Below are 26,227 nucleotides of genomic sequence, written 5' to 3'. Positions count from 1 at the left end.
CTCGCGCTGTTGCCGCTCGCGCCCTCGCCGCGCGCGCAGTCCGGGCGATGCGGGCGGGCGCGCGGCGGCGCGCGGCGCTGGTGCTGCTGGCGGCGCTCGCGGCCTGGGGCGCGCGGGCCCAGCGCCCCGGGGACCCCGCGGGTACGGCGGGACCGGGAGGGCACCGGGAGGGCACCGGGAGGGCACCGGGGCCGCTCGAGCGCTGCACAGCCCGTCCCGCGGCGCCTCTGCCCCGCCGCAGGTGTGCGGAGCTCGGGCGGCATCGCTGCGGCGGTCCTTGCTGCGCTCGAATCCCCAGACGTCCCGGGGCCTGAGGAATGGGAAGGTTCCATGCAGGGTGTGTAACACTTCTGCGCTCAATTTTCAGAAAACGGGACGCGTTGCATCCTCTCGTCTTCATCGGAGTTTCCTGAAGGATTTTTCACCCCGCAGGAGAGGAAGGATGGAGGAATCGTTATCTACTTCATAATTATACTGTACATGTTTTTGGCCGTGTCCATTGTGTGCGATGATTACTTCCTACCTTCCCTAGAGATCATCAGTGAATGTAAGTGACATCCTGACTGTTTTCCTGTAAAACTGAGAAGCTTGGCATTAAACTTTCTTTTTTAAAAAGCGTCAAAGTTAGAGTGCTCTGAAAGAAAACTGAACAAGTTTCACTTTCCATGCACAGATGTGTCCATACAATATATAATTTGATACGCAGGATCAATATTTTATTGAAAAAAACCTAGTGATTACACTGAACATGTATTCATTTAATATTTGCTTTCTTTCTGTCTGGAGGAAAATCTTAAGATTCCTCAGTATTAACTAAACTGACAATTTCACTTTGAGTTGCACAGTACTATGTCCAGGTAACTACTTGTAAAAGAAAAAAATTAGGAGGGATGGTGATTGGTGAAACCAAAACTCTTTCTAGGGTTTGTTTTTCTTTAAAAGTAGTGATGAGCTACTGCTAACATATTAAAGGTATGACACAGGAGGGACAGGAATTCTATGGTTACCACGGTTCTAAGAAATCTAATCAACCTGCAACAATTCCCCTGGCTCCAGCAGACCACTGAAGAGATGGTCTTGGCAGGGAGTTCAGATTTTCGCTGCCAAGAATTAACAAAATTCCCTAGGGAAACTCATCCCTGAACTGGAAAACCCCCTCCAAATCAGAACACTTACAGCAAATGTAAGCTTATACACTGCCATAAGAGCTGGTGTTTTGTTTATTGATAATAAATAAGCATTTGTCAGACTTTTGCCATGGTCAGCCATACGTCCCTGTACTTGGTGTGCAGGACTTGATCCACAGAGTGAGTTACATTCCAGAAAGTCAATTTGCCAGAACAAAAATCTCATTTCTCTTAAGTAACACACAGGCTCTTACACTGTCCATACAAAATGAAAATTTGATTTTAAGATTACAGCACTGGTTTGAATTTAACTAATGCTTCTGGTATGTGAAGACACAGTAGTACAGATTTCCCTGGAAGATGGATAGAATTGATATGGATCATACAGCAGTATCACACTACAGTCCATGGAATTTCCCCATAATTATTACCAATAGGAAACACAGTTTAATCCTGCATACAAATGCTGATTTTACAAGATTTAAACTAATTTCTGTAATGAAGTTAGGAATAAACTAGCCCAACAGATCAGGCTAATTTTCAATATATTGCTTTATGACTCTCATATAAATGCATCGACTGTATGAAAATAAACTTTAATCTACTAAACTGTTTCAGTAGCAGCTAACATTATGTACTAGTGAGAGTAAAGGGTACAGGCTACTGCAATATCATTTTTTTTTAAGCAATTCTTTTTGTTCTGTCCTCAGGCCTTGGCCTCTCACAGGATGTAGCTGGAGCCACTTTCATGGCTGCTGGAAGCTCTGCTCCAGAGCTTGTCACTGCTTTTCTGGGTAAGAGATGTGTTTTATAATTCCTTATAAGTTAGAGCTCTTTTCCTTGCACGCCAAACTGAACCAAACCAGAGAGTCATTTTCCTTACAGGAGCTTTTGTGACAAAGGGAGATATCGGTGTCAGCACCATCCTTGGATCAGCAATATATAATCTTCTCGGTATTTCTGCAGCTTGCGGGCTGTTTTCCAGTGTGGTATGTATAACTTTGATAGTTCTGCTCCTAAGGACCAAATAGTTATCCTTTCTCATTTGCCAACAAAAGCCAAGAGAGACTTACTATGACAACTGCCAAGTTTATTATTTAGTAGCAAAACCAGCATGTAATCAGTTTTAAGATAACTTGCTATGAAAGTTTTTAAAAACACTAACTTGTTAAATATCATACTTAAGTCATTCCTAAGAATCTTTAATTTTTACATAATATAGAAACATATTGATGCAGCATTTACAGCACTTAGTGAAAGTATTACAGAGAGGTTTAAGAAAAGTACATGACTGATCTGCAGGTTTCGAGGCTGTCCTGTTGGCCGCTGTTCAGAGACTGCCTGGCATATACCATCAGTGCAGCGGCGGTGCTTGCGATGATATCTGACAGCAGAATTTACTGGTAAGAGCACAAGTAGTGTTGAATTCCTGTTGACTGGAGATTTGTGAGACAGCATTTTGAAAAACAAATGAAAATCCCCAAGCCCCAAACTTCAAGTAGCCTGAACTGCTGTTCACTAACAGAAATAAACATCCTGTTGGCTTTAAAAAAAAGTCACAATGCTTGTAAAGATTATTACCTAAACATTCAAACTCTGCATATTTGAAGTTTGACCTGCATAGGCTTGTCTGTACAGACTTCACAATTTCTATCACAACTGTTCTGACATGGCAATTAGTGTTCAGCATTTACTCGTTTTAAGCCTTTCCTTTCATACCAGCATTGTTCAGAAAAACATTTGTCTGCCAGAAGGAGATCATGAGTTTCTGATGTTTTAACTCCTCCATCAACACTGAAACTCCTGTTAACTCAACAAGACAGTCAGGTCCAGCAATAAGTCTCTTGAAGTTTATAATTTAAGCATCACATGAAGACTCATTTTTGCAAATATCAGGAAAATGTTCAATCAGTAAGATCCCCTGAAAAAACATGCAGCTATACAATACACAAACAAGATTCTGCAGAGGAGGGGAGTTAATCAAACTGCTGAAAGACATGGGGATACTCACAAACTTATGTATGACATTAGCCATACAATTGCAAATAGATGCTTTTGTGTGTTCTCCTGCTATTCATGCAAATCTTCTTTCTCTTCTTATGCCAACAATTGAGTTCTTTTATACTACACGTTATATAAAACTTGTTTTTCATTCTAGGTATGAAAGTGCATCCCTATTATTGATATATGGGTGTTATATTCTGGTACTATGTTTTGACATTAAAATCAACCAATACCTCATGAAGAAGTTCAGTCCCTGCTGCACGTGTTTTACCAAAGCCATGGAAGAGAGCGCGGAGCAGCAGCCACTGGTTGGATGGAGGGACGAGAGTGGACCTCTAATTCGTCAACAGTCAAGAACAGACAGTGGAATTTTTCAAGATGAGCTGGACTACTCTCAACTTTCAACAAGCTTACACGGGCTCGATGAAATCTCTGAAGGTACAGGTTTGTTACAGCTGTCTCTAAGCACTCTGCATGCCTGTCTGCATCAATTCTTATCAACAGCTGATTCTCAGACAGTATTAAGATTTTGTTCACAAAAGAACTCCAGCCTAGTATTTCAGTAAATCATTATTCTAACTTGGAATATAACATTGAGCAAAATCAGAGTGATGGTTTTCATACGAAGTCAATTGCTAGAGGAATGCAAGGATAGTTGCTCATTTGTGTAGTAGTAGAACTTCTGCCTTTGTTGTGTGTACTTGAAATTTCCCAGCAACATTGCTTGTAAAATGCACTATCAGCTGAAAGCCACACAGGTACTGTAGTAATATACACTCTTTCCATATGACAGTGGCAGGTTGGTAGCCCAAAATATGCATAATATCAAAAGTAAAGGGATAGCTGTGATGTGGCCACAGGTCATGTTTCCACTCAGGCAAAAAAGAGCAGTTGGTACTTACTCTTGGTAAATGCTATGGGCAAACCCTTATAAAGAAATTAATTTCTCATCCACCTTAGTTCACCCCTGGTGATGTAATAAAAAACATTTTAATCATAGAATATTAGGCTGGAAAGAGATCTCAAGGATCATCTGGTCCAACCTTTCCTGGCAAAAGCATGGTCCCAGATGGGCCAGCACCTGTTCAGCTGAATCTCAGAATTGTCCAACACTGGGGAATCACCACTTCATGGGGAGATTATTTTACTGGTGATTATTCTCATTGTGAAAAAATGTTTTTCTTGTGTGCAAACAGAATCTCCCCAGAAATAACTTGATTTCAGAATTTTGTCCAGATAGACGTAAGTACTGGCTAATACTACAGCTGAAACTTGAGGAAGAAGTATGTTTCACCTTTTTTCAGTATTCTCACAAGTAGAGGACAGTAACATACTGTATGCTATGGATTCAAACCTAATGTCACAATTTAAAAGTTGCTTTTTCCTCAACAGATCATCCAAATGTCTTTACCATGCCTGAAGCAGATATGAAGAGAATTTTGTGGGTGTTATCCCTTCCTATTATCACACTACTCTATTTAACTATACCAGATTGCAGAAGACAGTTTTGGAGGAACTGGTTCATGGTGACATTTTTAATTTCAGCAGCATGGATTTCTGCAATAACTTATGTTCTTGTATGGATGGTAACAATAGCAGGTAGGTACCTAAAGTGGTGTTGCTATACCAGTCAAGAATCACTGAAAAAGTTGTGTGGTTTCCCTGTGAGGTTTCCCTTTAAAAGTCAGTTTAGCAACTCAGACTGTGCTGTAAAAAAAATACAACAAAAAAAAAACCAACAGAAACTTATGTTTGACTGCTTAGTTTGCCACCCTCTTCTATCCAATGATGGAACATTTTATAGAGTTTAGCTGCTTCACACTGCTTACCATCATATGAAGGAGAACTTGATGTAGCTACAAAAAACCCAATCTATTTTTAAAAACAGTTTCACTAAACTGCTTCATTAAGCAAAGCAATTAGACACACAGCAATAAACTTGTCATGCTGAAGGCTGACAAACATGAAATCTCCCAAGACTGGAATTAGAGGTCAAAGTTTTCTGAAAAAACCCATAATTTCTATACCTGTGTTTTTCACAAATGTTACAGTAAGAGATTTGGCATTAAATTCACTGCCAAAAAATTTCTCAAATGTTTATAAACATTCTTGGAGTGTGTATATGTGGACCTCTTACAAATCTGCATCATAAAGTGGGGCAGTAAAAGGATTGCACTTAAGTGAGAGAAGGGGTATGGACTTATATGTAAAAACCATCTCCTAAAAGGACTTTGAGGTATTAAAGGTCTCCTCATTTCATTGTTTCTCCAGTCAGCTTGAAAGACATCCAGTTTTTATATTTAAGAACAAGCAGAAAATGAAACTGAAACTCTACAGAAATGTTTCAAAGCTTGCCATTTTCACATTATAACTCACTAATCCTACTCAAGCTTTCTACTAGTTCAGATATGAATAACTCCTTGTTCAGTGCAGAAGCAGACCTACACATTCAGTAAACCTTTGAGAAATTACTAGTAGATCACTGGATATTATACCCACCATGTTAACTCCTTGGTTAAATAATTTTCCACTTGTACCCAAAGAGCAAGGGTTCACTGTCTGGATGCTAGAAGCCTTTGAAACACGATTCAAGTCAACATTATTGCTGTTCTACAAGACAAAGCATTAATTCAAATGAAAGTAGGTATGGTGGAGATTCAGAGAGTGTATTAGTTCACTTTCCAGAGTCATCACAGGTAGTACTGGGGTCTTTGGCCCACTACTTCTAGGTAAATTATATTCTATGTACATGTTAAAACACTTCAAGTTAAACACACAATATATTCAAGTCCAGGCTCTCATGAAGGTTGAGAACTCAAAGGTTCTACCATTGCATAATCAGTCTATCAGAATGTCACAAAAGTATCATAGCTGGGCACTAAACTGATGGTCAAGAACAAACCTAATTTAGTACATCTTTCTGTTGCTGGCAAAGAAAATTCGACTACTTATAGCAACACATTGCTACTAATACACAAAATTAACAAAAGCCTAGAAAAATAAGACTTTTCTGTCTTAATGGTCAGTTGCTAGAAAATAAACATTACACATTAAATAGAAGATAAATCTATCTAATAAAATAAAAAATTAACTTCTCCTGAGTTTATATTCTGTCTTATAACCTTCAGAGGGCTAGAAACTAATGTTGGGTACATAAGGCTGGTTCATTCATATTTCACCTTGGTTTGAACCATTATTTTCCAGCCTGGATGATTTATAAAAGCTGATTTGTTGGTCCCTCACCCTACAAATCTATTAGAAGTGATGGAAGGACAAAAAGAGTACAAATTCTGCAACAGGATCATGTTAGTACCTCTGAAATCAACAGTTTCAAATATAAATTTACTGGGCTGCTCTAGACTAAGCTGGTAAGTAATAGACAAGCATTGCTGACCTAGCTTAGTGTACTGCCTCTTATTTAAATAAAACTGCTCTTATTAAATATGTCAAAATATTTCATGTAAGAACTCAGATTTCAACACTAAAAAATACTAAGATACTTTTTAGTGAACAAAAATGTTTAAGAAAAATTAATTACTTTGTAGCTTGACTAGAGATATCAAATACTTCAGCATATTGATGCATCTGAATGGTACAACTGCTGAAACAGTTTTGAAGAATCCCTGTATTTTAAGTTAGAAATTAATATGTTTACAGGACATTTGGGGCTAAGAAAAATAGGGATTAGGGAAAAATAAGCCGCCCTTCTAATAACAGTTTAAAACTTTTCTTTAAATTTAAACGAGTATTTCCCTAAAGGAACTCACACTTCTAAGGGGTTACTTGTACTTACAAGTCATATAAAAATTCTGCACTCTGATTCTTCCAAATCACTTTCTAATTGGAATGAAATGGTAAAGGCATGTAGTTGAGACAGTATTCTCCTAATATCTTAATGCCTGTCCTCCCCAAGATAATGCATGTGCTTATTCCCCTCCCCCTGAGGGGATTAAAAAGAATTATTATAAGAGTTATTGCTTCATGAGACTTTTGAACACTAACAAGGCGGTGCCCAAAACTGTAAGAGACTATAGTATTTTCTAGAAGTTGAGGGAGAAAAAAAAGGAATAGTAATTTGTTAGATACTTAAACTTTTACTTTATCTGCAAGAAAAAAAAATCATAATTGCTACTGTCTTGACCACTGCAGACTTGAAGAACAAGGAAAGGATATCTGTTGTTACTCTTTGTTTTAACTGCTTTGTGGTTCAGTCACCTCACATGTAGTTAAGTTAGCTGATACATTCCATATGAAATTACTGTATGATTGATTCTTTCTCCAGCAAACAAAGTCCAAAGCACTTTCAGTGGATGAGCCCTAACTAAAACCACACTTGCATTTTCTACCCTTATTTCTCAACTGCAGGTGAAACGCTGGGAATCCCAGAGTCAGTCATGGGTCTCACATTACTGGCAGCAGGAACAAGTGTACCAGATACAGTTGCAAGTGTGCTGGTGGCTCGAAAAGGTAAAGATTTTAGTATTTAGGCTCATGCCAATAGATGTGTTTAAAAAGGTACTACAAAAAGAAAGAATTCTAGTCAACATTTTGATAAATTCAAGGAGTAACCTCAAAATCCAAGCTTCAAATTCTAGAGTTTAAGTTTACTAAAAATAAATAAATAGCTTACCTGAAAAAGCTGTGGCTCAGACATTTAAAAACTTCTCAGAGTATCTCAGAGAAGTATTCTAGATTGGTTTATTTGTTGTTGATTACGTATTACAGTTTTACTGCAGAACACAACTGTAGGTCTCGGTATTTTAAGCATAAATGGATTTTATAATAGGCTGTCTAGCTTAATTTTAAGTGCAGCTGTGCAGATGCTGGTGATTTAGGGAGACTTTTTGTGGTTGTGGTAACCATGTTCTGTAGAATCATGACTATAGTTCTTCCAATGCAAAATCTGAAAAGGGTGCTCTGTGAGAAACTGAGGGCTGGCAGTCTGTTCCTCCAAAACAGTTTGGCAATTTCATGCAATACAATTAAGCCAACTTATTTGTATTTCTTCTTTTACAGGAAATGGAGATATGGCTATGTCTAACATCGTAGGATCCAATGTATTTGATATGCTCTGTTTGGGAATACCCTGGTTTATAAAAACTGCCTTCGTAAATACATCAGGACCCATAGAAGTGAACAGCAGTGGTCTGACATACACAGCCATTTCTCTTATCTGTTCTGTTGGTTTCATTTTTCTGGCAGTTCACCTGAATGGCTGGAAAATAGATAAAAAATTGGGGACAATTTGTCTTGTCCTATACTTAGTATTTACTGTATTATCAATTTTATATGAACTTGGCATCATAGGAAACAATCCTACAAGGGTCTGTGGTAACTAGTTTTAATCAGTGATTATGCTGATGAAAAAAATAAAAGCAGGAGAAAAAGATCAGTTTCTTCATTTAGTCAAAATAAAATTTAAAAAAACAACTCCAAACTCCCATTGGGCTCTAAATCTTATATACAGAACTAAGTCATGTCATTAAAGTAATATTAAGTAGAACATAAACATCACAGCCTAATTGGAGCCCTTTCTTTTAGAGTCAAGAATTACAGTATGACTACAACACACATATAAAACCAAAATTCTGAAAAAGACATCTACTTCTTACATTACAATGTTGATACACACATTTGGCGGGGAAAAAAAAGATCAGAAAACACTAAATAAATCCCACTATGCATTCTGGAGATTAACAGAGAAAATGGCTTATTTTATTAAAAACAGTATAACCATTCATTTAAACTGAATGACTAGAGACACTTGGCCTAATTTTCCAAAGGCACTGAGCATCCAAAGCATCCCCGGTCTATAGGGACCAGCAGGTGCTCAGTGCCTCTAAAAAAACAACAAAAATCAGGCGAATTGTCTTTAAAAACCAAACATAGTAAGATTCAGTTAACAAGTATCACAGTATATTAAACACTATACTGTTAAAGGCTGGTGGGATTTAAAAGTTCCTTTTTACAGCTTTTGTAAGCATACAATGTTACTAAAAATGACTTACTAAGACAGAGAAGCTAAACAGACATAGGAATGTTCCTGAACACACAGTTTTAAATTATGCATTGCGATCCAAGCGGACATCAATTTCTCTGCCACTGATTTTTATGCCGTTCATTATCCTACAGGCCTTTTCAGCAGATTCTGGTGAGTCAAATCTGACTGTTCCACAGCCCTTTGATTTTCCATTCTCCATTTTTATTTCTGCAAACATTACATGACCTGAATAAATAAGTTAAACAGCAGTTATTTCAAGTCCTCAGTGTACTAACAACTTAACTCAGAGGTAATAAAAAAAATTTTTAAGTATTATCTAGGGGAACATATGAAATTGGCACTTTCAGACTGATGGTACATAGACTCATTCAGGCAAGGTGACATGAGACAAAACAGCAGGAAAGAATCCAAATCCAGATCCAGATCTGCTATCTCAAATCTTTCCTGAAGTGTGCCTGTATTTGACCTCAAGTTTGAAACCAAGTGCCCTGTAAGACTCAGGGAAAGATTTGTGTTTCATACTGACAAAAGTGTGAGTATTGATAGGCATTAACTGAACTGTAGCTTAATCCAGTCCACCCTGTTCATGACAAAAACATACCAAGCAATAGTCACAACCAAGCATTTTTGGTAAGAAGCTGCAGAGCACAATTAAAGCCTTTAAAACAATAAAGTTACCAGGCTGGGAGTGGTGGAAAAGTAGCATGCACTATCCAATTCCTGCTGAGCTTCCTTGAGGTTGGACACTCAACTTACAAGGAAATATTTTTATGAAGATGTACCTCTGAGAACGTTCAGTTCCCTGGAGCTAATGAGTTTTTGGTTATGGTATGTTGTAGCACACCCCTCATGAGCCCCTGAACGTCACTAGGAAGAAAAAACTTTTCCCTGAAATACAAAGCCTTTTATTTTTAAATATCATGTAAGACTGTCTTTTCACTGAAAGAAATGGTACACTGGGAAAACAGTCTTTGTATTTTTTATGATACTGACATGAACACAATCTGTTGCTTATAATTCTTAAAAGCAACTGAACATAATTACTACATCTATTAGCTGACAGAGATACTGAAAAAAACATTCTGAACTATCTGAAAGTTGCTCAGGAGGTTAAGACTTAAAAAAAAAAGAACCTGTTGTGCTATATCCTCCATCTACAAAGAAAACATCAACACCTTGTAATTTTTCATAATTTAACTGCAAGGTCTAATTTATAGCAAATCTCTAAACAGCTGTATGATGACTGTCCTAGGCATCAGTAGTATGTTTTAGATTATTTATCCTTTCTGTCTATCCAAAATAAGAAGTCATCCTGTAATTCAGTTAAAGCTCTCCATTCTGAAAATGTGTTTTCAAAGCATGTAATGTATTCTGACACTCAAGCTTTATTTTTCACTTATTTCTGTGAAAAGACCAACTTTTCTGAATTAGATAAAACAAATTATTGAATATTTGTAGCAAACCTTTATTTCTCATGATAAAGGGAAACACAGCCTGCAAATATGCTAATCAGGATCATCCATATGTATGAAACCTGTAATGCTACACTGGCAAAATTACTAACTCTGATTTGATGCAGCCCCATTTCTAAAGTAATGCATGACCTGGACAGATCCAGGCTCCTGCACATATTTAACTCAAAGGAAACAGTACATTATATACTTTTACTGGCCAGGGAATACATCAAAAAAAAGAAAAAAAATCAAAGAGTAATTTTATTAAAGGAATAAGTTAAAGTTTATAGCAAGTGAGCACTCAGAGCCAACACAGCACATACTGTACCTTGGTCTTGTGTTCTGTCATGCCTAAAGATTATTTATATAACTATATAACTCAAGCAAGCTGGGTGAAACAAGAAAAATTAAGCTAGCCAGACTCTTCTTCAGAGTCAGACAACAGTCTTCCTGTTGTTATCTAATAAACAGCACATAACACATGAAGTCCATAGAGATGAACAGAGGTAAGGTTCATATACATACCACATTGACTGAATTTCTCCTTTAGCTTCTGCCAGGTCAAGTCAAAAGGAAGCTAAAATAAAAAAGTATTATTGGTAACAAAATATTACAATGAGAATAAGAGCATGTAATCAAACATACCCATAAAATAAGCTTGTGGTTCCTATCTATTTCATTGCTTACATTTCTCACAAATATCTGGTTGCCTTTAGAGCCTAATCTCTCTCTCATGCCACCTCCCATCGGGCCAGGCACAAATCCTCGATCCATGTCCATGTTCCTGTCCAGGCCTCCACCCATGGCAGGTCCCATCCGATCAAAACCGGCGCCCATCCGATCCATTCCCATTCCTCCAGCCATATTGTTCATACCACCCATTCCACCACCTACACAGAGAGAGAAATGCAGGATAAAATGAAATCTCCTTTTAGTAATAAACACACAAGTATTTGGGACAAAAAAAAGTTCTTGTGTCAGGAGAAGAATAACTTTATTAAAAGTGCTGTAATATAAACCATAACTTTTATACATGCACAGTGATTTATCGAGGAGCATGGCTAGTATTTTTAGAAAAGTATTATACAAGATATAGAGTGTCAGTTCTAAAATAGTAAAACCAAACTGCATCAAGCTATTAGTCATACCATCTAATGTAGCAAAATGCTGAACACAAGAATTCAAAGTCTGTCTTGTTTAATTAAAAAAAAAATATGATACCTTTACCAAAAAGATCAAATAAATAATTGTGGCAATACACAGATACAGATAATTGGACCAGATATACAATTGTTTATTTGGCTTCCTTCATTTATATCCAGCTTAACTTAATGTAGCTATGCCCACACTTAATTGCAAAATCTTCTAGAGAAGGTTTTTTTTTTTTGCCAAGAACAGAAGTTACTGCAAGTACTGTAAAGAGCATGAACTTTCCTATGTGTCACAGTTTAAACCCCGATAAAAGTACAACCATGGAATAAAATGTATTAATTCATTTATATAAGTAACTAAGAGCAATAGCATTCAAATACTATAATATTTCTGGATTCATAATTAAAAATTAATGTACAGTAAAACTATCAAGAACATTCATGAGGGACCCTGTCTTTAAGCCTTATGCCTTCTAAGATTGGCACTAGCAAGATTTTAGTTTCTCATCTGCTCTAGACTGAGGAACTCAGAGAGTTGCTGCAATACAAACTCAGTATTGGAGCTTTGCACAAAATTAAACTGGGGGATAATCTGAAATTCAAGGTTGATTTTTTATTTCAATGATGACGTTACTGAGGTTCAGCTTTCATGAACTTTACTCAAGTAACTCTGCCTGTCTTTTTTTCTGAAACACGAGTTTACTTTAATCACTTTTCCCTCCAAACTAGAAGTTGAAACCATTCCAAATCTAAGATTTAGGGAAAGACTGTATTAACTAGTTTTCCTCTGAACTTTTACCTCAACAAAACAGCTTTGAAAACTGTTAGACTTGTCACATGCAACAGAGTTCTACTTCCCTCAACAGCAAGACACTACACTACACCAAGTTCCTCTGATACAAGTGGGTGTACACGGTATTGTTACATTGCCTATGCATTTAGGTTCTATTGAAACAAGTTAACCTACTCATTCCAGATCTTATTGGGCCCATGCTAGGTGCTCCCATTCCTCCCGCAAAAACACCAATCATTGCACCACCTAAACAGAGAAAAATAATGAAGTGACATACACTGAAACCACCAGTTAGTGAAAAAAACAAAGCACACGCTAATGAAGTGCACTGCTCTCAGTGCCACCTGGCAATATCCTTCTATAAGGGCACTTGAGCGTGTGCCTTTACTATACAAACTAAATAGGAACACCTTGTAAGTAAAGTTACTTTCTCTTTTTCTACTACAGGATTTAAGCTACTCTGATTTCCTTCTAGCTTTTCTCCCCTCTGACAGCCTGCCAGCAGCACAAACATGGTAAAACCAAATGGGCCATTTCCCACATTGGGAAAAACAACTCCAAAATTCAAGGCTTCATCTTATATGAACTTGATCGTATAAAAAGTCAACAATTCTGTTGCAAATCAAACATCCTCAATTCCATTCTGATACTACAGCCCAATCAAAGACACCTTCCTTGATTTCAAGGTTACTAAAACCAAGTGCCTTCACAGAATTTCTTTCTAAGATACCAATAACCTAAATACTGTAACAAGAGTACATCAGGGCCTTCCCTGATCAAACACAGTATCTATTAAAAGTCCCTACAATTTCCTTCCATTATTTAAGGTGAAGCTGGGAATCTCTAATCTTGGTTCTCAGGACACTATTCAAATGGGCAGATCACTGACAGTTTGTACACTGAAGCTTGCTGGATCTACTGAATGAAAGACACCCCCATCAGTTTCTCGCAGTGGCCATGTTCATGAATTTTTAAACCAACGTGTCACCTGAAGACTCAGAAGCCTACTGCTTGCAGAAACATTTATAACTTAAGTGACCTTGCATTTTCACACAGGAAACAGATGTTTATGCAAGTAGCCAGAGTGAAAGCATACATTTGATTTCTAAGACATTCATTCCAAGGCATTAAGACTAGCTTAAAGGACAAGCTTATTATGTTCTTACCACTTCTACACAATTATCAGTATTGAAGAGAAGCACACAACAGTTACCCTTTTCTATGACTTGTCTCAACTAATAAAATTAGAAAAAAACCCTCAACTTTTAGACCAGATGAACCTTATGCTCTTAGGAGTTCTTCTCTTTCAAGGTGGTGAATTAAGGGAATGGAAAAGTACAAGAAACAGGGAACAGGAAGAATAGCTGTCTCCTATAATGCATTTTGTGTTCAGTTTCAGGCCCCTTACAAGAAGAAAGACATAGAGGTGCTGGAGTGTGTCCAGAAAAGGGCAACACAGCTGCTCAAGGCTCTGGAGCACAAGCCTTGTGAAGAATGGCTGAGGGAGCTGGGGTGCTCAGCCTGGAGAGAAGGAGACTCAGGGAGGACCTTTCTGCTCTCTGTAACTATCTGAAAGGAAGTTGGGGTCAGTCTCTTCTACCAAGTAACAAGTGGTGGACTTGTCAGTGGTGGGTTAAAGGCTGGACTCGGTGATCTTTTCCAACCTAAGGGATTCTGTGATTCATCCAGGTAACAGCATAGTAACAAAGGGCAAGAAGGCTCTGCTGTTGAGCTCTTCCACGCCTCTGAAGATGGAAGAGTAACTCATTTGAGGGAACCCCACTGCCAACAAGACATCATCTATAAACAAAATAATCCTGGCTCAGATACAGAAGAGGCCAATAAATACCATTCTGAGTTACAGGAGCTCAGAAGGCAGGACAAAAACTGAGGGCACCAAAATCCAACACTCCTGTCCAATGCTACCTGATCTGCAGTAGAACCAGTACTACACCATGCATTTGCAAAATAGGCTCGTGGATGGTACAAAGGCTGTACATGGACACCATGTTCAGCATTATCAGAAGCATATACTTCAACACCCCACAGATTTAATACCCCACAAAATATACAGTATGAAGGTAAATGCTTTCCTCAAAGAGCTATTCCATTTATATTTTACAGAGGGAAAAAAACCCTCCACACCTGAACCCCTGTCTTAAGAAAGAGGTGACTGTAAAGAACATTCAGATTCCATCCTTACAGTAATGACTGGGGGAGAAGAGACAGAAAATGACCAAATGAAACCAGGTCTCCTTCTAGCAAAATTCTTCCAATACTATGTTACAGAAAATTTAACAGTTACCATACCCATCCGTCCAAAAGACTCTCCAAAACCACGGTTCAATGCCATGTCACCACGACCAAATTCTCTTTCCATGTTTGCTCCCATTCCACCACGGAACATTTCTGGAAAGAACAAAGCAAAAAAACAGGAATATTCTGTTATTTACATCTGAGTTGATGCTCCTCCTTGTTTAAATAGAAGAGAGTCTAATGCACAAGTCAGAGGCACCTATTACATGCTCAAATCCACCGCCAGCTCCTAGGCCTCCACTCACGTTCAACTCCTTTGAACTGATCTATATCACCCACCCCTAAATGGAGAGTTTTTAATAAATAAATATTAGCAAACTAGTAGGTGTACAGGAACGGTGTTCAACTACCTCCCATTCGGTTGACTCCAAATCCTCCCATGTTAGGCATTCCTTCCATCCCACGAAATCCAGGAAGTCCTGCAAAATAAGGTAAAGTGTTTTCTATACAGTCTTAAAGAAATATTTAATGCAAAAAACTTCATTGCACGTACCGCCTCCCATTCTACTCATTCCACCAAATCCTGGGCCGTCTATTCCCATACCTTTAAACCAAAAAGATAAACAACACTTAGTACACCCTAATGGATTTTTAAAAAGTCAGACAGTTAAAATATCAAAAGCATACTAGACAAGGCTTGCTTTGTCAAAAGTCTGTCATTTTTGCAACACAGAAATGACAATTTTAAACTTTAAAATCCTTAAACTAGCTCTGTATAACTTAAAAATGAAGAATATGGATTTACCTCCCGGACCCATGCTCCCCATTCCACCACCCATGCTCAGCTGTGTTGCACTGATGGGCTGTCCACCTGGTCCAAGTCCCATACCAATGCCACCAAGACCACCTCAAAAACAAAAAAAATTAAGTATGATCAGAAGAGAGACCTTCCTCTGTATCACAGAGACCACAGTAAGCAAAAGTGTTGCTAACTGTGTGAAAACACAGATCACCATATACTAAGTGCAAGGGGTAGAAAACAGAGCAGGCACTCACGAGGTAATTGTGAGCTTTTGCTGTCCACAACACGGAAGTCTTCATGAGGAACTGATTTGTCATCCTGACAAAAAACAAGCATGTTATGCTATGATCCTTTCAATGTTTTGGCAGAGACATATAAAGTAGAAAGAAATGAAAGCAACTTACCATTTTTACATGCATGGGTCTATCAAACAGGAACTGTCCATTGAACATAGCTGAAGAAATGCAAGTCAAGGAGTCTAAAGAAGGCAATTTAACTGCTTCTGAAGAATCAATGTAATAACTTATTATATTTCTGTACAATTGCTATGAGTCTTATCTTTCCCTACCTTAGTTTTAGAAACCCAATTCAAGGGCCAGAAGATGCAATACAAGCTGTTAGGTACACTGAAGTTAATTTCACAATTGTCACACTGCCAGGTATTTTAATTTTGTTCATCATGAGGAACTTATAGAATTTAGTAGTAAATTCAGGCATTACAAATGCAATCTGCACAGTATTACACTCTAGTCCCTATATCATAGCTACAAGGCAAATAGGCACCATTTGTAAAACTACGCTGCCAGAACCATTAAAGACTAATCAATATATAATCAATTATTTTCCAAAACCAAGGATACATATTGCTTGAACAGCTTCAATTGCTTGCTCAAAGGTAACTGTCCCCATTCCTCGACTCTTGCCATCTTTATCTTCTTTGATGTCTGCACGCTTCACAGTTCCAGCAATGCTGAATACCTCCTTCAGTTTCTTCCAGCCAACTTTGAAGTCAAGCTTAAACACAGAAATACACCAGTGATTTCAGTGCACATCTCTGTTCTGCTATTACATTTGGAAGAGATTTTCTGCATTGCTGTTAACTCTTCATTGACAAAATGGTTGAAAATTGTAAATAGTTGAGATTTAGCAATACACACACGGTGTCAAAGTCCAAAAAATCACCATTTGAACACGTATGTACAATATGTACATGTATTTTACTTTAATTAACATATTACCATTGGGTAGGTTCTGGAGAAGAGCAGCTGTAATTCCACAAAACCTCATCTAAATACAGTAGTCTTTTGTGCTAATAAAGAACTTGAACCATTGCATTTGTTGGAACTTTATTGTGTTAGTCTAGAGTAACTAGCAAGATAAACTTAAGTAAGCTGACATATATATTTAATAAAAAACAAATGCAATTGTAAATAGTGAAAAGATGTATAAAATATTTTTGAATCAACAGATAATTAGAAGTGCATGTCAGTCTCAAGAGTTTAATGTATCTTTCCATGTCCAAAATCTAAAGACACACCCAACATTTTCAATTCAATATACTAACTGTGAACTCTTTTCAACCTCCTCTTTATATTAAATCCGAATTACACAGGTATAAAGTGTCTTACAAAGATCAAACATTGAAGTTATAAAATACAGTTTTAAGCTTACATTGGCAACAAAAATCGTGGATCCAAGCCTGCCTGCTTGCAAATTACTGATAACCTCAGGAGGAATGTTTGGATTATTGAGGATGGAAGGTGGTAAATTCATCATTCCAGGTGCTGCATCAGGTCCATGTCCTCCTGGAAACTGCCCTCCTCCCCGCTGCAGTGCCCTACGAGCATGTTCCCCTTCAGGATCCTGAAACGTGGACACAAACAAAGCCACTTAACCATCAACAACTGGACAGGCAACAAACAAAATGGTACTATTTCAAACTCTGCATAAACCCATCAAAATTATCAACTAATAAATACACTTGTCCATGTCAGAGGGATCATGAACTGAATTAGCATGGAGCCCTAATTCCCTCACCTCTAGAGGTGGGTCCTTTCAGATGAGGGTTGAGGCATATTGGCAAAGCACTTGTTGAGGAAGCGTGCACTGCCACTTCACATGCTGTACCTAGCCTATGGACAAGTAGAAAAGATTTCAAGCTAAAGGACTGTCAGTCTAGCACTTTCTTCCAAGAACTGAATTAATTTAAGTAGGTGGTGGTTTTGTATTATTTATTAATACCATTATTAAAATTGTAACAGGACAGGAAGAACTGCATCAGATACCATCATATTACAGCACTACAATAGAAATGTTGATATTATTTCACTTTCCAGACAACACAACTTCTCTATTTCCAGCCCCATTTTTGCACATATGTAATGGTCTAATAATTAGCTCGTTCTGTGTCATATTTTGAAGCAGGTATGCAATGTAAACATAGATTACCTAAGTTGGAAAAACCCTAAGGTAAGAATATGAAGAAAAGCTATTTTAACAAAAAACAGCATTAATTCTTTTGACTTTAGGACATGCTTTTTGTCAGTTTACTCAGCATAGTATCCAACCTTCTGCAAGCCAACAGGCAGTTCAGCCCATCAATAAAAATTCACAAAAAAAATGAAACTGGAAATTGCACATCTAAGATTCTCAAAACCCTGTATGGTCATCTCAGTAGCTTTAGCATCTTCATTATTTCAAATTCAAAACAGTAGCAATAAACATACCTCTTTAATATTCAGGGGTCTTCCACTAAGATCATATTTGTTCATAGTGTCTAATGCCTTCTTAACAAATTCTTCATCTTTGAATTCAACCACACTTAGAAAGAGATCAAAACATTTAGAGTATTAAAATAAAGTTGACCATGCCAAATCTAATAGAATGTTTGGATAGCAGTGTGCTTCTACACACATAAAAAAAGAAACTTACCCACAACCCTATATCCACGAGATTTGTCATCATACGTAAAGAGAAAACAAGCAAGAAAAAAAAGAAGTCAGTCAGCACATATGGCAGAACAATGAAGCTTCCAGTTAAAGATCCCAGCTCACTGTTAAGTAACTATACAAGTTATTTTCAGCTTCAAAATCCATAATATATGCTCTTTAGTGGTAGCCAATCTGAATTTCTCCTACTTTCTCAGCATACATACCATTCAAATGCAAGAGAATACATTGTCTCTTATGCTCTTTGAGTCAAATCAGAATTGGAAAAATGCCACACAGATCCATGTAAGGACAACTGGGAAGAGGAGGTGGGAGGGAAAGGGTGGAAAGAAAATAATCCCAAAACAACCAAAAACCAATCAAGACACTCATCACGTCATTAAAAGTTGTCCACTAACTACAAAATTAAAATCTACCTACATCAAGTACACCACTACAATGAAAAAGCAGTCTGCATACCTCTTCAGTACTACAACATAATTGAGAAATTACCTTATAAGAAAATAACCTTATTGACAGCACCAGCATCCTTCTAATCAAGCAAAGAGTTGAGGATTTCTTAAAGCATAGCAAAGCTGACAGCATGTTTTAGTTTTAACAAGTATTAAAGAAAGTAATTTACAACAATTGATACAACCTCAGTTAAAACTCAAACCTGCATTTCTCATGTTCTTCACTGCAGGTTTGGAGCTGCTATTGGCCAAACTTTTGACTATTATTAAGAAGACAAAGGAACTTTAACAATCTTCACTATTAGTGCCTCATTGCTGGCACTCTGTTGGCTACCAACAATCTCCATCCATTTAGTTTTAAGAAAGTAAATACATCAAGCCAGTGTTTAAAAGTACCAATCCTGCAAAGCTGTGAAATCAGGCACTTCACCCAGTATATTCTTAGCTAACATTTTATACTTATTGGCCCCAAGAAGAGCATACTACACTAACAGAATTTAATAGAATGATTGGTTTATTGAACATCCTTTATATGAAACAGATTTGTACCAAGACAAAGGTGTTGGCTAAAAAGAAGGATTAAGTAAAAGCCATTTGTTAACATTTACAGAAGTACTTTGTCCCTTACAACCAACTAGTGTGAGTTGCATGAAGGTGTCAGACTACTTCTAATACAGAATCCTCAAGGCTACCTTAATGAAAATCAGTGTAAAAATGAAACTTACTTTCCAATAACTGGTACAGGTATTATACAAAAATAAAACTGCTGAGGAACTTTTAAACCTCTAGCAGATTGTTGCCCACGGCACTTACCCTTGATTTTCCTTCAGCATCCTTAAACAGCTCCACGTATGTAACCTCACCAACTACATAAGACATACAAAGGGAAAATACCAAGAGACAATGCATTTAAACACCAGTATCTTTCTTTACTGTGCCCCTGTGCACAAGTCTACAGAGAATCACCTATTATTCACCAACAATCAAAACCAGACCAACCATACCTCCTGTCAATGGCTATATAATTTAGCTAGTTTTCAGAAATATGCAACAGCCACATTCTCAAAAGCTAAAAACAAACAACTATATTTAACCTAATTCATACTACAGTTCATATTTTGGCCAGTATGATATAGTTGGTGAACAAATTCAGATATACACAGTCCCTTAACCTAACAAATGAAACGTCAACGTTCACTGAAAAGTGTTACATTTTTCATCCTACTCACAAACACCTGTTTTAAGGTGACTTTCTACCTGAATATCTTCAGTCAAAAGTTTTCCTTCAATAATAACCAAATTTACACATCAAATATTTCACAGCAAGCGACTCACTTTCTAAAGTAGGAAGTTTAAGTAAATAAACCAATCAAATAGTCACGTCACCTTACAACAGATAAGCCAGCAGTTACAGAAGGGGGGTCTGGCATTTTTCACAGCCTAAAAGCCAAGTGTGCTTTGCATTACTTTTGAAGAATCAATTTTTCAAGGAAAACACAGAACTAACTTTTTACAAAATCCATGTTATCATTATTTCACCCCAAATTTAAAATAAAATTTTTGGGGTAGTCAGGTTTCTCTATCAGAACTGCAACAATAGGAACAAGCTTTTAATACAAAGCTCCAGACAAACAGTCATGGCAGTAGTGACAATGCAGACAAAGTTAATGCCACAGCCAGATTCCACCAAAGAAATACAAAACAACTTTTGAAAGACATCCCTTATTATTCAGGTTAACACACTTCATGTGTTGCTTAAATACAAAAGCCCTTAGAGAAAAAAAAATCTACAAGAACTACAACTAGACAAAACACAATCTCTTTAAGAACTCATGAGGTCATGCATATACTCTCTACTATCACACCAGAATGGCAGAAGATTGTGAGCACTTCATTTACCCAGCCTACCCTGCAATGCAATTGTCTCGGATGAAAGAGGGGGAAGGGAGATAGATGTACCAAGTACAGCCCAAAACAAAAGAAGTCAAATCAAATCTGTGTGGCTCAAAGGACACATAGGTTGCATTTAAGCCCCACTGGTTTCTGTGTGAAGTGTATTACAAGCAGTAAGTTACCTTTCTCTCTCATCAGGTCTTTAATAGCTTGCCATTTCATGTCATAGGGGATGTTGCTAATAAAAACTCGATTGCGATTAACAGCCTTCTTGTCTCCAGAGCCTGCATTCTTCTCCTTTGCATAGGGGTGGAATTTATTCTTGTTTCCAAGAGAAGGGATTGCCTTTGCTTTTGCAACAAACTTTTCTTTCACAGGTGCTTTCCCTTCTTTTGCTGTCTCATCATTATCCCTACATTAAAAAACAAAAATCCAAACAAAAACACTGTTAGTCTTATGTTGGACCATTAGACTATCCTACTTCCTACTTATATAACTGAGTATTTCCTATGCTATTGGAATTCCCAGGATGTCAAATGCTGCTTTTCAAATTAGGAAAAATAAATTCATGCTATCAGAGTAATTCCCTGCTTTACCAAGAACAAAAAAAATGTTCCAATGCTAAGTAAAGAAAGTACATCTTACTAATTCACTTTCATTCCATTTCACAGAATCATAGAATCCTAGAATGGTTTGAGTTGGAAGGGACCTTAAAGACCATTTAATTCCAAGGCCCCTGCCACGGGCAAGGACACCTTGCACTAGATCACCTTACTCAGGGCTCCAGGCAACTTTTAACACTTCCAGGGTTGGGGCATCCACAATTCTGGGCAACCTGTGCCAGCACATCCTGTCTGTCAAGACTCAGAAAGATTGAACTGTGAAACTACTACAAAGACCAAAACAGAAAGAGTGAAAAATGACCTAAAATACCCATGCCTTGGTGCTTTGGTAATTTTCACACCTCGCTTGGACAAGTTACAGGATACTCACCACAGATGGGTGAGAGTAGAAACAGTCTAAGCTTGAGAGTTGAAACAGCTCAAGATGCTTAATTCAATGGAATAATAATATATCAACTCCAATAGGTTTTATATCAAATTATATATGGGTTTTATCTACCCCATAAAGGATTTTTATTCACAATTTGTGCCAGACTACTGTTAGAAATTAAAATCCAACTAAGAACAACAAATGTTTTTTCAGTTTCACTGCCTAACACTACTAGAATTTGAAAACTTGTTAAATGCATAGGAAACAGCTGCATTAAGCCATGCTATGAAACTAAGACTAATTAAGTAACTAGGTATTATCCACTAAAAACAACAAAGCAGACATCTGGCCCTTGGTCTTTCAAAACTTCACCAGCAGCACCGAAATCCTCCTTTTAAAATATTTTTATTTTTTAGATGAAAATACAAGAAAATTGGCTGCTTTTTTTTACAGCAGTCAACTTCAGTTAGACCATACATTTTCAACAGAATTAGAAGTATCTGTAAGTCTTCAGCATTCCTGATATTGTTATTATCACAAGGTCATTTAGCATGCCAACAGAGGCTCAAGGAGCCTGAATTGTTACTTTTAAAAAGGAGAACTGCTGAACTGAAAGAATCCACTGAATAAAGCCACACAAATGTGATACACTAAACAGATGCTACTTAGCATCTTTAACTACACATCACTGCCTATTTAAAGAGAAACTTTAAAAGTACTTTTACAGAAACATGTATTTTAAAAAGCCAGAATTAGCATCTTGCTTTAGAACAATTAGGAGGAGGTGTCCTACAGGACTGACAGAAGTGAATGATTGTGAACCCTCCTTCTTAAATTACATCACTATCTCTACTATATTTCTCACATCTCACAAGGCTTAGTTTTTATCTCATTGAGACACTTTGGAAGGTTTCAGGCATTTCAGTTTTACAACCACAACATATGGCAAAACCAGTGATTTTGGTTAACTGACAAGTTTTCAGCTCTCTGCATAGTTAACAAAACAGTGAGTAAGTGGCAGTCCTGCACTCAAAAGCACATGCTAGGAGCTTCTACTCAAGCCTGTGCATTTTTCAGGGAGGAGTACATTCAAATACATCCATATTTCTCCCCTGACTTTTTCCCCAATTTTGAAATAGTCACATGGTATTAACTTCACAGTCCTTGTGTTTAGATGTGGATTAAGAGTGGATTAGCAACTGGGAAATGCATGGATACTCCCCTGGGGCAAGTATTTGTAAAATTTAAAACATCTCAAGTCAACAACATGTTATCTGGTTCAAGCTTTCTCCAAGTCCTTCTGCATCATCCCTCCTCCACACCATCCTGTCTGTGACAACACCATTTTTTTGTGGCTGTGTAGTGAAGTGAAATGAAGGGAACAATGCAGGAACTGGAAGGATTGAAGGGAGGAGGCAAAGAGCAGAGTATCAGGTCTTCAGTCAGATCAGTTCCTTCCAATCCAACACCATTTGCAAATGCAAAACTCCTGCCCAACCAGACTCCTAGAAAAAAACTGAGTTCTTCCTTAAGTTTTAGGATTAGAGCAATGGATTCTCTTCAGCCTTTTAAGCTCTATCCTGCTTAAAGGATTATGAAACAGCCCCTTGGTGCTCAATGTAGTGCACAGGATGAGACAGGTCCCCAAACAGGGAATCCAGAGACTCTGCAAGACCTGGCTGTACAAATCAGTAGAGAGCACAGAAGATACAAGCCTGGCATAAACTCCTAAATCTGGGAAACAAAGCCACACTGCACTTGGTCTGGGAATCACAGCCAGGCTGCTGAAAATAGAGGATTAATTAAAGAAACAATCCTTGCAAAACTCATCTGCCAAAACCAACACAGGCCAGGCTGAAGGCAGAAATCCTTTCACAACTCCTACCCTCCTCCTTGAATATTAACAATAATTTCAATCATAAATACATTCAAAGCAACGTCACATTACTCACCTACAGACCACAGAAAAGACAGACTCTGAAATTCTAAACTGACATTTTCATGGGGGGAAAACAATGATAATTTCTAATCTTTACTTTTTGTAGGAGCTACAAATTTCATACATTAAATCAATATTTATATTTGCCTGTGAAATCACAGACCACCACCATTCTTAGGACTGGAAAAAAGATGTCTACAATTAGTTCTCAAAAAAATGTGCATATGCTCATTGATTTGAAAGACCAATTATACCTTTTGAAAAAAAAAAAAAAAAGCTTTTGAACTTTCCATGAAGTTCTGAAGAAAAAAACCAAGCTTTCCACATGCAAAACTAGAAGCCTATAAATAATAAGCACAAGATACATCAACATGAAAGCCCTAAAACTTGATTTAAAAAAAAAAACTTCTACTCCTCCTCACAAGTGTCCATAATAAGATAAGCAGACAGAAATGGAAGAAGTTCACAACATGTGATTTCAAAACACATGGATCACTTCAGCTTTGCTGTGCTGAATGGTTCCATTGCCCAATACAAAAAACTTAGAGAAGTGTGCAAACCGAGTCAGGATTCCTCTCCAGTTTAATGAATGCTAAGCAAACCAGGTTAATAAAATCATTTTTTAAGTAATACATTTCACCCACAGACTAACAGTTTAATCCTTTGTAAACCGGTTTGGGGGAAGACTAGAAACTGTATGTGAAAGAATAAGATTTGAATCTCTGTTACCAAGAGCCTGCCATTACTTTCAAACTTCAAGTTGTGACTTCTACCAGGCAGAATGAGGGATTTTTCATTTGCTTGTGAGGTTTTGGAGGCAAAAGAAGATACTGTTGACAGGAGGGATACAGAGAAAATATCTCATTTCAACAGTAGCAACCTCAAATGGCAATAAAATTAACATGCCTAAAAAGGACAAAAAGGGTGACAATCATCCTGTGAAATTCAATTCTAATCAGTGAAGTTTGGAAGCTGAGGGCCAGACTAGGGAAAAAGAAAACATATCCACAAATTCCATTTTACAATAAAGTGGAATTTATAGCTTGTAAACTAAACTAAATTTTACAGGGAGTCAAGTAAAGGCATGAAGTACATATTTATTCCTCCAGCTTTATATTGAAGACGATCCCATATGCATTTTTTAAAACACAACAGTATCAGAGCAGGGCTGCTTAGAACATGTCAAAACTTCACAGACGTCAGCAGCTTTGATGTACTGTAGCAGTAAGTCTACTGTAAATGTATTTTCCCTCCAAGATCTGAATGAGATTGGAAGAGATATTGAAATTCCAACGATCTGAGGCCAAAATCTAGCTCATGTAAAGAGTGACAACCTTCCAAGCCTGACATCAAGAACAACCACGCACACAAAGTTATTCATGGTATTGTTCCAAAGAGCCGGTATTTCCAGCTCCCTTATTCTAAGTTCCTTTTAGACATACTATACAAGGCACAATTTTACATACTCCGTGTATGAAAATGTTACAGCTTCCAAGAAAACTCCATGTATGCATGTGCGGGGTTTGTTTTTAGAAAGTAAATTACTATAGGGCTGTCTTACCATTCTCACGTAAACAAAGACTGGTTCAACAGCTTTAAATAAAATCGTTTCGGCAAGAAGTGGAAACGTAACCGATTCAGCAGCGATGCGGAACACTCCTGGACGGGTATCCCGTGGGAACCGGCGCGCCAGGTACCATAGCCGGGGCTCGGAGCCCAGCCCAGCCCTGCCCTGCGGGGCGGCCTCGCACGCCCAGCCCTCAGCGGCCGCTGCCCCAGAGCCGCCCCCTGCCCCGTGCCCAGGCCGCGGCCTCCCCGAGGGCCCCCCCAGGCCCCGGCCCCGGCCCCGCGGAGGAGGAGCCATGGGGGCGGGGGGGTCCGGCCACCTCCTCCCGCCGCCCCCCGGCCGCGCTGCCCCCGCCGCCCTCCCGGCCCTGCTCTCACACACATTTTGACGCCATTTGCGCTGCCCGCGCCGCTACCGGCTGCTGCCGCCGCCGCCTCCTCATCCTGCGGCGGCTGTTGCGGCGTCTGTTGTTGCGGTGCCGGCTGCTGCTGCTGCTGCGGGGGCGGCTGTGGCGCCTGGCCGGCCGCCTCCTCGGCTCGGCGCGGCGCGGCCGCCTCCGCCCTGTCGCTCTCCGCCATCTCGTGCCGGGCCGCGGCCCAGCGACCGCCGGTTTGAAACGGGCCCCGAGCGCCTCGGCCTCGCCGCGCCGCTCCAAGTCTCGCGAGAGCGCCGCTCGCGGCCGGGGGAGGGCACGCGCGCCGAGGCTTTGTGCGTTGCCATGGCGACGCGGGGTCGGGCATGGCCGGCCCTGCCCCTCACAGCAGCGCTGAGGCACTGAATCACAAAATCGCAGAAACAACTCGGTGGAGAAAGACCGAGATCTTCAAGTGCACCCTTTAATACAGCA

General features: G+C 38.6%; 2 protein-coding genes across 3 annotated transcripts; one reads left to right on the top strand and one right to left on the bottom strand.

Annotated features, from left to right (window-relative positions):
• SLC24A5 (solute carrier family 24 member 5) lies at nt 1-8,640 on the top strand. Its single transcript, XM_054641945.2, has 9 exons — nt 1-141; nt 368-547; nt 1,838-1,921; nt 2,013-2,116; nt 2,430-2,530; nt 3,286-3,569; nt 4,524-4,730; nt 7,497-7,598; nt 8,148-8,640. The coding sequence occupies exons 1-9, from the start codon at nt 48-50 to the stop codon at nt 8,468-8,470; spliced, it is 1,479 nt and encodes a 492-aa protein (XP_054497920.2). The 5' UTR covers nt 1-47; the 3' UTR covers nt 8,471-8,640.
• Nucleotides 2,197-26,056, bottom strand: MYEF2 (myelin expression factor 2). Of its 2 annotated transcripts, XM_054641944.2 has the most exons (17): nt 25,762-26,056; nt 21,064-21,293; nt 19,802-19,854; nt 18,520-18,527; nt 18,315-18,408; nt 17,260-17,451; nt 16,449-16,602; nt 15,993-16,042; nt 15,843-15,906; nt 15,592-15,693; nt 15,340-15,390; nt 15,197-15,265; nt 14,841-14,939; nt 12,705-12,776; nt 11,274-11,476; nt 11,112-11,163; nt 2,197-9,357 (listed from the first exon to the last, which is right to left on the bottom strand). In XM_054641944.2, the coding sequence occupies exons 1-17, from the start codon at nt 25,956-25,958 to the stop codon at nt 9,194-9,196; spliced, it is 1,854 nt and encodes a 617-aa protein (XP_054497919.1). In that variant the 5' UTR covers nt 25,959-26,056; the 3' UTR covers nt 2,197-9,193. The 2 variants fall into 2 exon arrangements, with proteins under 2 accessions (XP_054497919.1, XP_077041636.1); XM_077185521.1 differs by lacking the exon at nt 12,705-12,776 and having other exon boundaries at nt 25,762-26,055.
• Between the last annotated feature and the right edge of the window lie 171 nt (nt 26,057-26,227).

This window comes from Agelaius phoeniceus, chromosome 13, assembly GCF_051311805.1.
Source record: "Agelaius phoeniceus isolate bAgePho1 chromosome 13, bAgePho1.hap1, whole genome shotgun sequence".
In the NCBI taxonomy this organism is placed as follows: Eukaryota; Metazoa; Chordata; class Aves; order Passeriformes; family Icteridae; genus Agelaius; species Agelaius phoeniceus.
Note: the sequence above shows the minus strand (reverse complement) of the source record. Positions and strands in the feature narration are given on the sequence as shown.